Raw genomic sequence first — 14309 nt, forward strand, 5'->3', positions numbered from 1 at the left:
CATTTTTTTATTTTTTCCAATTTATATGTTAATTGTGTTATACTTTGTTTATTTCTATTGCATTTTAATTGTCGGCTGTTATGTTTACAGGAATATAGTGTTTTAAAAAATATATATTAATATTTGTAATATTGTTTGCGTTAATTGATAATTAATAAACATTTTAATATTTATGTTATTTTGATATTTAGAATTTTATGTTTTGGGGTATTTAATAGAGTTGTTAAAATAGGTTTTTGGCTTGAAATGAAGTACTCGCTCTGTATTCTACCAGTGAATGTAGTGGGAACAGTAAATTTGATCCCTTCTGAGACTAACTCTTTCCCTACTGTTGTACCAACTGGAGTTGAAAAAGTAAATGTTACCCCTCCTGAGTCCAACGCTTTCCCTACTTTTGCGTTGACTGGAGTGGGAATAGTAAATGTAACCCTTCATGAGTCCAACGCTTTCCCTACTGTTGCACCAACTGAAGTGGGAATAGTAAACTTCAGCCCTCGTGAGTCCAACGCTTTCTCTACTGTTGCACAGACTGGAGTGGGAATAGTAAATTTTACTCCTCTTGAGTCCTACGCTATCCATACTGTTGCACACACTGGAGTGTTGAGTGGCAATAGTAAATTTTACCGTTCCTGAGTTCAACACTTTCCCTACTGTTGCACAGACTGGAGCTGGAATCGTAAACTGAATCCCTAGTGATTTTAATGCTTTGCCTACTGTTGCAGTTATGGAGTGGAAATAGTAAACTTAGCCCCTCCTGAGTCCAACGCTTTCCCTCATGTTGCACACACTGGAGTGGAAATGGTAAATTTTACTCCTCCTGAGTCCTACACTTTCCATACTGTTGCACACACTGGAGTGGGAATAGTAAATTTTACCCCCCGATGTCCAACACTATCCCTACTTTTGCACCTCCTGAAGTGGTAATAGTACATTTAACCCCTCCTGAGTCCAACGCTTTCCCTACTGTTGCACAGACTGGAGTGGTTTTACTAAATGTTACCCCTCCTGAGTCTTACGCTTTTCCTGGACAAAGCCCATCTTTGTGTTGAACAGGGCTCCTATGTAAGACTTTCTCGATGCCGATGAAGTTTCGACATCTGAATGTTCAGCACAAACGCTAGACTTTGGAAACACTCACAAACTCTTTTCACGTTGGTCTCCACCATACGTAAAGAAGATACAAGTATTAACCAGTCATCCAAGTTGGGAAATATTGAATACCTCCTAAATGAAGCAAAGCTACTACTGGAGCAAATACCTTTGTGAACATTCTCAGTGCTGACAAGAGACGAAATGAAAGAACTGTGAATGGATAATTTTCCGGACTGACTGCAAAGTTAAGAAAAGATTTGTATCTCGGAAGCGTTTGTTCTTTCAGGAGGAATTGAGAAGGTGCAACGTTACTAGAAAGTCCCTTTTGGATATAATTCCATGTTGCCCTAAATCGAAGTGGGTCATTGCCTTCTTGAAGATAGTCAAAAAGGGTACGAAAACCTTAATAATGTTTGTGCCACATGGGCTGCATAGGATCCTGTTCTGGTAGCAAAACTGAATGCAGCATATGCATGCAATTAAAGCACTTGTAACTTTTTTATCTAGTGGGTCTGCAACCAAAAGAGGAAGTCGATGCGATGCTAGAAAGAATACAAGTTACTTTTGGAATCTGAGGGCATTCTTCCTCAAATTTTTCAAAGTATGTAAAAATTTCAGGAAAGTAGATTTGTCAATGTCTTTCCACTCTTTTAGAAATATATCTTAGAACATCATGAAAATGGAGGTCTTCCATAGAATGCATATTGTACAGGGCATAAAACCCTTCGGCTAGGTCAGGCTTCTCCAATGAGTTGTTTGTAAGCTCCTGGAAGCTTTCCAGCTATTCCCAAATAGCTTGCCTGTGTGCAACCCAGCCTACAAAAGTAGAAACTGTTGACCTGGCTGAATTAATTTAAGTATCATAAACATGAATGACATGTATTTGATATGTGTGTATTTTCTGAACGCATAATCTTAGATGATGTTCTGAAACAAATGGCTGGTTCCGAAATATATTGAACTCTGATATTTGAGTGATAACTCATGAGGTGTTGTGTAGACTTATTACCAAACTTTTAACACTGGTGCCAGGGGCACTGCATGTATGGCTGTCATGTATTAACCCGGTAGAGGCATTCTAAAGTTATTAAGTCCATTTTCACAATCCTTCTGGCAACCCTTCCTAATTCACTGAGGTAATCACTGCTGGTAATCTTGCATGGGGTGGCAACTAATTCAATCGTGCCTGACATGGTCACTACTACCACCTAATATTAGTAGCTCAATATCATTTTCATGGACCATATGTAGCTCTTATTATAGAAAAGGATGGAGACCCCGACTCTCGGTTGAGGCGTAGATTTAAAACCCAGGACTTCCTTTATATGATTCAGAATCTCTTGAAGTTATGCTCTCTGCACATATTTTCCCTTTGAGACATATTCCTGAACTTCATCAATTGTAGTAGCATCCATTAATTGCTTCTTAGTGACTGGTTTGTTTAATGCAGAAGAAACAGCATCTGCAATCATGGCCTGTAGGTAAGTTCTGGAAATGGAGATCATGTCATGCTGATCAGGCTTATTTCAATATGCTGGAGCGACTGAGAGTACTTATGAGGTTGGATGAGATCTCGCAGTGACTTCACCATGTCGCTAAGGTAGTGATTCCCGTTTTATAGGGGTGCTACAGCATACATGCCAATGTTTTATATGGGGATCTCATCTAACACAATTATTCATGTGGTACACGATACAAACGACCCCCATCCCACCCTGGGCTTAATTCGACAGCCCACTTAACTGTTCAGAGGCAGGGTGATCCTGACCAGGGGGCTCCAGAAGTGCCTATATCATTGCACTCCAGACCAACAGGGTGTCCTGTGCTTTCTCATCTCAATTGGTCCTCCTCATATGTGCCTCCTCTGCCCCAGCCAATTCCTGTAAATCATTCGCCCAAGCTTCCCATGTCTGGGGACACGCTTTAAGCCAATAAATCGCTTTGAGCTGTTTTGCCACCGTAAGGTGGAGTATTGTGAAGCACCTGCATAGGTGTCGTTTCGGGTTTTCAGGATTGGAGTCCTAACACACACGCTTGAGTGTATGTGGGACAAAACAGCCCTTTGAAGTTGAGCCAACAGTTTAAGCCAGTAGGAGCTTACAATTGGACAGTGCCAAACTATATACAGAAAATCTGCTTCTGCGGCTCCACATTATGGACAACCCGGGTCCCTTGAGGGATGGACGGCATGTAATCTTTTAGGGGATAAGTAAGTCATATGTACCATATTATACTATATTTGCTTGAACCTGTCACAAACTGACAACCTCCGGACCCCTGCTTGTATTTTTGTTCACTCTTTAGGGGATATGAGTATATCGCTTAGACACTGCCCCGATTCCTCTAAATGCAGTTGTTTTGTTTATCTATCAGCTCGCAGTGGGTGATATAAGTGGGTTATAAGCCTGCGTCCCCCTGCCATAGACAGCATGGTCACAAGTGTATGAGTATGTTTGGGAGGAATTGTCCGGGGTTCAATACCAATGACTCTATCTCTCCCTGTATGTTAATGAATCGGCCATCCAGGTATAGGTCGGAAAGCTTATGGCATCCCCCTTATTGGCATTTTTTGACTGACATTAGATGAGTAATCTGCCCAAAGGGACGTATTATACATAGATCTAAGCCCGGGGCAAAGGGTGCCCGTCGTATTATTCGCTGCACCGCTCGTTTCCACAGCCTACCCATCAGACGAATCAGGTGTGGGAAATCCGGAGGCATCCCCCCACCCTTAATCAACAACTATACAAGTTGGTGTCCGTCATGGGTGCCCTCCAACAGGGATCTCTCCAAGTTGGGCTCGTAATCTAGCCAATGCACAGCATGTTACAACTGGGCTGCCAGGTAATATAGCTCTAGATCTGGAACCTTCATTCCCCCTATATCCCAATCCTTCCTCGGAGTGGCAAGTCCCATTCTACAGCATCGGCTGCCCCAAAGCAGTTCCACACAAAGGGAATCCAGATCTCAAAACACTTGTCGGTGTATTTCATAGAAAGTTCCCTCCATGACATACAAACACCGCGGCATGACCACCATTTTCAAGAGTGCAATTTTTCCCATCAGAGATAATCGCAGGGAGTTTCAAAACTGGATTGAGGGGTGTAGCCCATCTAGTACTCGCCCCATGTTGTACTCGTAAAACCATTGCTCGTCATGTGTGAAGTATATACCTAGGTATTTGACCTTATCCACTGTCCAGGGCAGACCCGCTCGCTGAGCCGCTCCACCCGCAACCCCCAATTTATCCCATCAGAAATGGATGAGACTTAGTTGTGTTTATCCTAAGTCCAGAGAACTCCCAGAACTGCTCCAGCACATTGAGCAAGATTGGGACTGAAAAATCTGGCTGTCTCAAGTATAGCATGGTGTCATCAGCATACAGTGACACAATATGTTCTACAGCACCCACTCGTTTACCCCATCCCCAAGGGTCTGTCGAAGCCTGCAGGCCAATGGCTCAATTGCGATAGCGAAAATCAATAGGGAAAGCGGGCATTCCTGTCGGGTGCAGCGCTGAAACACCATTTTAGCAGACACACATCTTCCTGTGCGCACTGTTGATGTATTTTCCCTTTTGACTTCTACTGAAGCAGAAGCAATGTCAGGTGGAAGGCAGCTATAATCAAGCCATTTTTGGCTTAAAAAATCAGGAGTTTCCTGTCTATGTCGGACATGTTTGCTATAGTAACTGACTCTCATCTTGCGAGAACTTGTGTCAGACTATATCAACCTCTGGTGCAACCATGCAAGCCTTCATTTCTTTAATGTGTGTTGCGATTACAGCGCTGCGAACAACAGATAAAGGGTATGAACATGGCACAACCCTCTGCCACAAAACCCATGCCCCATGCTTTAGCAAGCAGATTAACGAGGAGAAGCTAAGTGCATTGCTGCACTTGTAATCTCACACTTGTGGTGAGCGCGTACCCAAAAAGTAAGAAAATACAATGCTTCATTAAGAAAAAGCATACTATGCTCTCATTTAGGATACACCGTCTCGCCACAGGATGTGGTTAAAGGTGGGTGGGAGGGTATAGGGGAGGTGCGGAGTATTATAATAGAAACAAAGGAAATTCTCAACAAAGTGTTTTGTTTTGTGAAAGCTTGTTGAGGGTAACTATTGAAGTGTCAGGTCCACCTCATGCTGGAAGGACTGGGGAGACCGGTGAAGGGGCAGTGCTTTGCATTTAAATACTGGCTGCCGCTGGTGAATTCGCAATATGCTTGAGGTTTCTCCTTCTCTATATTTTGAACATTTTGAGTCACAATATTACTCTCATTATTACAAAACACTGAGGGCCTGATGCACAAACTGCACTTTGTAGTATGTTTCATAGTACTACAGAACTTACTACAAAGTGCTTTTCGCAAACTGCACTTTTGTAGTAACTTACACTTTTGAGTACGTTTACTACTTTGTGTAGTCACAAGACTGCACTTTTGAGGTAACTTACACTTTTGTAGTAAGTCCCTACCTCCATTTTTTATGGGGGGTGTTGCAGTACCAGTGGTTGGCCATGTGTAGTGCTGGAATTACACAAAAGTGTATGTTACTACAAAAGTGCAGTTTGTGAATACCGAAAAGTAGTAAATGTACTCAAAAGTGGAAATGTACTCAAAAGTGTTAACATACCCAAAATTGTAAGCTACGGTTATGAATCAGACGGTGGCCCATAGAGTACATTTTAGGATGAATGACAGCAACGGAAAAGAAAATGTAGCATAGAGCATGTGGATTTTTGACAGCTGGACAAAAAAACATGAATACTTACTCTGTTCATTTTAATGACAAAGCACGGTTTTCCATCATGAAAGCCATAGTTTTCATCCTCCTCTCCAGAACATTCTCCCAGCATTTCTGTTGTAAACTGACAGGCACGCATGGTTTTACTGCCAGGAGTAGACAGGAGAGCTTTGATTTTGGTGTGTGATGAGCAGTTCACGTTCTGGACGGCTTGCACCGTTGAGTTGTAGGCTGAAATGCAACAATAGTGAATATATAAATTTGCATGGGGTGGGTAGGTTTCCTTTCCAAGTATATTATTCTCATTGCTGTTCTAGGACAGGGGGCATCAATAGTTTTGATTGTATGCATCCAGGCCCTGTAGGTGTTCCCCATCCACATTAGAGGTGTGTGTTTCAGCCAGTGATGGTTTCAACCAAATCACTGAGCATGATGGGACTTGTCAGAAGTAAAACTATTGGTCATGGCATGCTATTGACTCAAAAACAGTAACGGTGAAGGTCACATTCATGGCAGTCCCAGTTGATAGCTACATGGTGCCCCCTCACTCCTTTAGACAATTCGCACCACAAAGAAGAGACACAGAGGGGCATATGTACAAGCCCCTATCACCATGGGAACGTCACTTTTTCCGACGTTTTGTGGAAATGTGGATTTTCCTGGTCAGTTATGTCCCCTATCTTGGACCCCAACGGTTCTATGTGCATGTCACAAGTACATGTATGTTCCCTCCAGTTCCAGTTTTGATGACGCAAACACATGTGCGTCCACCGTCAACATGTCCTCTGTCAGATCCGCCATGAATGGGCTGGATATTCGCTTCCTAAGTATGAAAGGCCACCGACTTTATATGGCTCAGTTACTCCATTTTTACAGTTCAGGCGAGTAGGCCCGATTCTGTCCTCAAGCCTTTCCCTGCTCTCTGCCTCTGACAGCTTCAGCTTGAGCTCGCATCTGTATCCATGAACTTTGTCCTACTCCCTGTGCGGCTAACGGTGCCTGCCTCGGCCAGTTTTGCCTGCCTGCCAAGAAACCGTATTTCACCTTCGAATTATCTACTTTGCTCCTCAGCCGATGCATTCCTGTCTAGTAGTTTAAGTAAACATTCTTCCAGCTACCGAGCAAAAGGGCCCGGCCTCGCTGTCTTCATGCAAGTAATTCATAGCCCTGTTACCATGGAAAGTTTCTGCCCCTTGCATCTCATATAGACACTTAGACGCTTGTACACGCACTCACAGTCAGTATAGAATAGATTTTGTCCGAGAGCCCTTCCCTTGTGGATAACACAGTTCTTTAAACATAGGATATTAGATATGATTTGGGATTAGGTTGACATAACCCCAGACTTTTGTCTCCACATGTAGAGCTAAATGTCAAGTCCCTTTCTCCCTCTAGTTGCACGTCTATCACACGTCATGCTGCTGCGCGCGCATCTCTGCCAAGTATTTCTGCTGACATTGCGAAATCATCTCCAGGTATCCACCCACACATGACAATTTACCCATTATCATCAAGTGGACGCCCACATGGACGCCCACCTTCACGCCTACTTACACGCCCACATGCTCTTATCTCATTCTCTCTTGCTCTCTTGCTTACGTACAATTGAGAAATGTATATATACTGTACTCTGTGAATAATGTTTTGAGAATATTGAGAATACTTTTGAGCCCCTTTCCAGATCCAATTTTGGTGATGGAAATATTCTCCCTTTGACTCGAGTTATTGGAATAAATCCCTTTATGAATCTGATACCACAGACTCAGCCTCTTGCTTTATGCATGATCTTATTGATATCTGAAAAATTATGACAGCGTGATATTTTATTTACCACAGAATGGCGCCCGAACAGTTTAATCTCTTTCCCCACACGCCGGAGATGAAGGTCCAGTTTTGCCCCCTTCCATGGCCGTGATGGACTTCAAGCGCGCACGTCGCGGGTTTTCCCGCCAACTCCCTCAGGCCAATGAAGGGGACAGACTGCGACCAGGCATCCATACGAGGCGGTGAGGAACGCAGATTGTCTACCCAGAGCCCACCTGCGAGAGAGCTGTGTCCGAGGTATACAGAGGCCCACCAGGTTTTCGAAGTCCCGATGTCCAGAGGGTCCGATGTCCGCAGTCGTCGAGTCCAGTCCATTCTCCGAGGCCTTCCGTTTCCGAAGCTACCCGGTGAGTACCATTGCTGGGGAGGCATTTCTGACGTGCACATAGGTTGTGCCGGTCAAGACGGGTTTGGGTACACAAATCCGGTCTGCACTGTTTCAGCAGTGTATATGTACTGTTTAGCAGTATATCAAGTATTCCGAAGTATCTAGTTATTGTCGAGAATTATGCTTGGTGATTTAGTTTTGCAGACGATCATCATTGTTGTTCATTTAAATGTTAAATGTTTAATGTGTTAAAACGTCCTGCATATTGTGGTATGAATGACTGTTCATTATTGTGTTTTTTGTATTAGGTGTGTTCAAGATTAAGTATCAGATCAGTTGTCAATATGCCGCTCTTTTCGAAGTTAAGACAGATTACTACTAGAAAAGGGGTGCTTGAAGAAGCAGTTCCTATTCCTCCTAGGGACACTCCAGGGCACTTTATGTATCACAAGCATGGCTTAGACGCCATATTATTCCTTGATCTATGGGTGGACTACACCAAAGAGTTACCAAAAAGTCAGAGATGGCCCGTAGCTGGGACCTGGGATGCCGAATGTATCATGAAAGTCGAAGAAGAGTTGTGGAAGAGGAAAGCTAGACAGTCACAGAAAGACGCTGTTGAATTATGGCGTAAAGAATAGCATAGACGCACAGAGTAAGCGCTCAGAAAAATAGAGAAAAAGTAGGGAGGATTCAGACAAAGCCCGAGAAAGCGTATTAGTTGAGGAAGGTATCTGAGTAAAAGCAGAACAAGTAGACAGACAACGAAACACTCTTATGAAAGAGGAAATGTAGACCAGCTTGGAAGGATGCCATTGAGTTTTTGGCGCAAGGAGTGACATAGAAGGACAGAGTAAGTGTTTCACGAAGCAGAGAGAAGTGGACTGGTGTCTGGAAAAGCCAAGGATGAGATGTTACAGGAGGAATTAGAGCTGGTAAAATGAGCGTAGGCTGACAGAAAAAGAAATACTGACGTTGCTGGTATTTATCCCGTCCTTTCAGAGGACCTAGCAAGAGTGGCCCCAGTAGAAAGACCAGTTATAATACATATAATAATTACATAGTAGCCCAAAGGTTCTTGAGCCACCCACCAAATGAACAGCGCATAGCTGGTGTTTACATGGTCCAACATTTGACTACGTTGTCAATAGGAAATTGAGAGGGGTGCAGCTAGAGAAGGAGCAACTCCTGTGATTTGATGACACCCCTAATGTACAAAGTGTTAACGGAAAAATAATTAGTGAAAAGTTTAGCTTGAAAAAAGAATTGTGGGTATTTCGAATTTGCAAATTGTTCATGAATACAGGTTTGTGTTCTTGGTGGTCCAGTGAGCCAATGTGCTGGGTCAAGTCGGTAAGATTATGACCCCCTGAGTGCAAATTGTATGTAAAAATAATTTTCAATTGAGCGAATTATTGCAGTTTTTATGGAATTGAGTAGTCTTTTTGTCTTTGACAGCTTCAGAGTGAGGAGAAGGTGGGGGCCGTGTAGAGCAGAATGTGATACAGAAATCGGAGTCAGATTCTGACCTTGTAGCCAGTGTAGGTGGGGGCCGGTGAGAGGAGCAGAACAGAGGCACTGCTTAGAAGGCTTCTCTGACATCGCATCTGTGTAATGCCTGCAGCTGGAGAGCCTTGGGGCCAGGAGTAGGAAAAACAAAAAAAAAAGATGGCTGGCAGCCCAGGCTCAGGCCGCGCTGAGGGGCTATTTTTAGCTTCTCTGATAAGACAGGGCAGCTGAGAAATGTAAGTCGAGAAAGATTCCCTTGTTCTATTCTGTGCAAAACAAGTGCCCCGAGGAAATGTCTATGGAGAAGATTTGTTTTATTTTTTAGCAATTGTTATATTGCTTCTGGCCAGAAAGTAAAATGTTGCTCTTGTTTGGAATTTTAAGGGCTATGTGCCTATATAAAAACGATTTTCAAATTCAGACATTTTTGAATTGTGGCCACAAGCTGCCACCAGTTGCATTGGATAAATGATCCAGTGGTTACGGGTCTGTGAGGAAAGATGTGAGATGCATCTTCGACTAGGACATGAGGGTACATTGTGTACAAAGAAGCATAGCACATTTTTATAAAAAAAAAAAAAAAAAAAAAAAAGAGACAGGTTCGTGTGTTCGTCATTTTTTGATTATTGTTGCTGATCCTGTGTGTCAGACTTGACGCGGTCATCATTGGGATGACCCACTGCCAGATGGGGTTGTATAGGGCAGGTAAATAAGTTATTGATTTTAAGCCTGACAAATTAAGCAGGCCAGAATGTTGGCATCTGAGCTGTAGGTACTGTAATTGCGCATCGCTGCTCATTTATATATGTTAGTGTAATTGTCTATGCTTTCTGTGCCTGGTATACTGATGGCTTGGCATATGTATTTTATATATGTTTTGTTTTTGTGTTGTATTGACCAGTCTGTTTAGCGTTTAATACCAAGTTCTCCTGTGCAAGTACAGAGATAGTCGTGACGACGGCGATCTTTGCACAGCGCTTGGCTGGAACTTGTTCACAATTACTAAATTTCACAGACGTGATATTACCTTTATCATGCTGTCAAAATAGCAGACAACACGTTATCAGTGTATGTCTAATTGGTGTTGGAGATGAATGAAATAAAAGGAAAAATTATGCAAGACTAAAATATTTTTCACATGACTGCCTTTCTCTTATAGACAGGCAGCCTCGGTCATATGTTTCCAGATTGGACATTAAGGAACACTTATGATCTGTGCACTCGCATCTTAACTCTTGAAGGCCTGTTTTAAATAAGGACTGCCACCACAGAGTGACAAATGAGGCCCGGTATTTAGGGTAATGAGAAAATATCTGACAGAATTTCCTTTTTAAAGTTTGCTTTAGTAAGCTCATTCTTGTGAGTGGTGGCCCCAAAAGTTGACTTGTTTTTGAATTAGGCTATTTATTGTATAGGTGGAAATTATTGCACAATGACTGATTTCTTTAGCAGATAAATTATTAATTATCAACATTAACAACTGTTCTTAAACTTGGTTTTCCGAATATTTAGGTAATTTAGCATTCCTATTAGGGCCTCCTAGCATTAATATTGACTTCAGGTTGGTGTAGGTTCATGTAATAGGGACATTTGCATATGAGATGTCATTTGGCCAGCTTATGAGCTAACACAATGAGGTTTGTACATTAATTTGAAGGATTTCTCGCCGTTTCAAATACGCTGTGTATCTCCTATAATTTTGCTTACGCCCAGTAGCTACACACAGGGATTAATAGTGTTGACAAGACACAGGGTTTGATAGTGTTTGACAGCAGTGAAATCTGTTTCAGATTTCCTCCTGTCAAAAAGGGGGGGAAGGAGGAGAATATTGGTTTTCTGCTGGCCCCTGAGGAGGTTCGCTTCCCGCTAGCCCCTTAAGAAATTAAGCCCCTTAGAAATTAGCCCCCTTAGAAATTAAGCCAAGGAAATAGGTATGGTGTTTTCCCCTTTTTCTCATGTTTTATTGTGATCTTTCAGGGGAATTAGTTGTGGGCACCGGAACGTATTCAATTGATTTCTGGTTTTTCACAGCCCAAGACACAAAAAGACTAAAGTCCTCAAGAACACACTGTGGCATTTGAAGAATTAAAGAGAGCTTTATGTCAAGCACCAGTTTTAGCAAACCCTGATTACAACAAATCGTTTATGCTTTCTGTGACAGAGCGGGATGGAACAGCACTATCTGTCCTAACACAAGATCATGCAGGAAAACACGAGCCCTGTGCTTATCTTTCTAGTACATTAGACCCAGTAGCACAGGCTTTGCCTGCGTGCCTAAATCAGTTGCAGTAACGGCCTTAGCCATAAGACAAAGTGACTCGATAGTGCTGGGCCACCCTCTGACAGTACAAGTACCACACGCAGTAGAGGTTCTCTTGAACCGGACACAAACACAACACCTGACAGTAGCTAGACTGACGGATTATGAGCCAACGTTATTTCAACCACACATAGAGATCAGACGATGCAACATACTGAATCCTGCTACCCTTTTGCCCTCCAGTACAGAAAGCGTTTCACCACACAACTGTGTTGAAGTAATACATACCGTGACTAAACCAAGACAAGACTTGACAGATGTTGCACTCCCAGACCCCGACCTAACACTATATGTTGACGGCTCATGCATGAGGACAGGAGCGGGAGAATTAGTGGCAGCATATGCAGTGACTGCTGATACTGTAATAATAGAGACTAAAAGAATAGACATATTGTCAGCACAAGCAGCAGAGCTCATCGCCCTGACACAAGCGTGCATAAGAGCTAAGCACCTGAGAGTAAACATTTACACCGATTTTGTGGAGAGAAAGAGGTTTCTTGACCTCTCATGGGGCCAAGATACAGCATGGCCCCCTTATTCAAGCCCTACTGGAAGCAATACATTTACTAACAGCCATAGCTATCCTAAAAATGTAAAGCACATACTAGAGCCACAGATACCATTTCCCAAGGCAATGATCTGGCAGACCGAACTGCTAAACAGACAGCTCAGACCCCACTAGACATGACAAAGTTACAGGTTCAATAAGTGTCCAAAGCCATGACAGTTAGGGATCCTTCCAAGGATGTACAAGACATACAGACACATGCTACTATGGACGAATTAAAGAAATGGTCGGAACAAGGAGGGGTACTGACTGATCAGGGTTGGATGAATAAGGGCAAATCCACATGGTTTCTTCCTGATACCATGGTACAAGTGATTATAAATACCGCACATAGTCCTGCACACTTAGGAGAGAAAGCAATGATAGATAGCTTACAGAATATATGGTTCAACAAGCACCTGCGTGCAGCAGCGAAATAAAAGGTCAGAACATGTATGATCTGTTGCCAATTCAATCCAGGTAAAGGCATTCCGATGGAACAAGGTGGATTCCATCCACCTGACCACCCTTTTGAAGTGCTCCAAATGGATTATATCCAAATAAACAGATGTAGAGGTTACAAATATGTCCTGGTACTAATGAAGCAGGTGTCCCTTCTGTTAGGGTATACCTGGAAATTCCATTGTGTGCGACATCCTGAAGCAGCAGGCCTTGTAGAAAGACATAATCAGACATTAAAATTTTGCGCAGACAAAGGTATAGACTGGATGGTAGCCCTGCCGGTTGCCCTCTTTTACATGCGAATGGTAGCTCATTCTAGAACAGGCTTATCTCCCTATGAAGTGGTCTTTGGTAGACCACCAAAATATGTGGGCACTACAATGCCTAAAAGATTACTTATGTTGACAGTAACATGCTGACAGATTACCTGGCTTCCTTGATGTCTGCACTACTCTCTTGTTGTTCGCAGGTTGCTGCCGCCTTCCCTGACAACACCCAGGTCAAAGAATACTCCATCGCTCCTGGATGGAAGGCGCCAAAGTCAGTGCTCTGGACCACGGGGACGGCCGTTAAAGTCAAAAGGCGGAAAGGATGATTGCACCTTCACCACTCTTTTACAAAGAAAAAAAAAAAACTTTGAACTTGGATTTTGGATTTTGAACAACATTTTCTAGAGGAGAATGCCCAGAAGTTTCCACAAAGCTAAATTGTGATCCAAGAAGTCAGAACCCGTTTGATCAATTAAGTCCACTAGGTGGTGAAGCGGTTGAACATGTATTCTGGCTCGCATAAGATCTTGGACAATAACATAAAGCAAAAATAAGAGAGCTAGATAAGAAGCAAATAGATGTATAGTGACTGTAATTTTTCAATCTCTTATGTACATCACGATAATATGTATCAGCTTAATACTACATGCTATTTTTCCTCCTATTGCCTCACTCTTATACTCCTCCACTAATGATACCATAAAGCACACATTTAGTGCCTTACGCAACAATACCTTTATTCAGATGCTGCACCATTCACATCAGACTAGCAATGCTACAGACTGCTGGGTCTGTGGCCGACTCCCCCCCTATCAGAACTATAAGGGAGTTTTTGCCCCTTTTTCTCTATCCGTTCACACACAATGGCTCCTGTGGAGCATGGTTTAGTTTACTAAATTCCATAGACTCAGACACAGCAGTTTATCAACACCATTGGATATGGGGAAATCTGAATCTAGTTTTATTCAAAGTCTGTTACCCTGATAAGGAGGGTCACCCCAGTAGAATAGGAACTGATCTAGAAAATGAAGTGTATGGATTAGGTAATTTTACACCTAATCTTATGATTCTGAATGTCGAATCCGAAGTTGAACTAATTCTGCCCACTATGTCAGTATTTCCAGTTAAGGGTGAATTATGTATAAGAAAGAATGGCTCCATACACATGGGCCATAGTAAATGCACCACTGTAATAAAATTCAGTGATCAAG

The 14309-nt window shown here is 42.7% G+C and overlaps 1 protein-coding gene across 1 annotated transcript in view; it reads right to left on the reverse strand.

Moving 5' to 3' along the window:
* ATP4B (ATPase H+/K+ transporting subunit beta) overlaps positions 1-14309 on the reverse strand; it is a 113938-nt gene that overhangs the window by 52438 nt on the left and 47191 nt on the right. Inside the window, exon 4 of the mRNA XM_085622735.1 lies at positions 5868-6070. Coding sequence (XP_085478861.1) covers positions 5868-6070 — 203 coding nt within the window. The remainder of the gene's footprint in view (positions 1-5867; positions 6071-14309) is intronic.

Source organism: Triturus cristatus, chromosome 8, assembly GCF_964204655.1.
Source record: "Triturus cristatus chromosome 8, aTriCri1.1, whole genome shotgun sequence".
Lineage (NCBI taxonomy): Eukaryota > Metazoa > Chordata > Amphibia > Caudata > Salamandridae > Triturus > Triturus cristatus.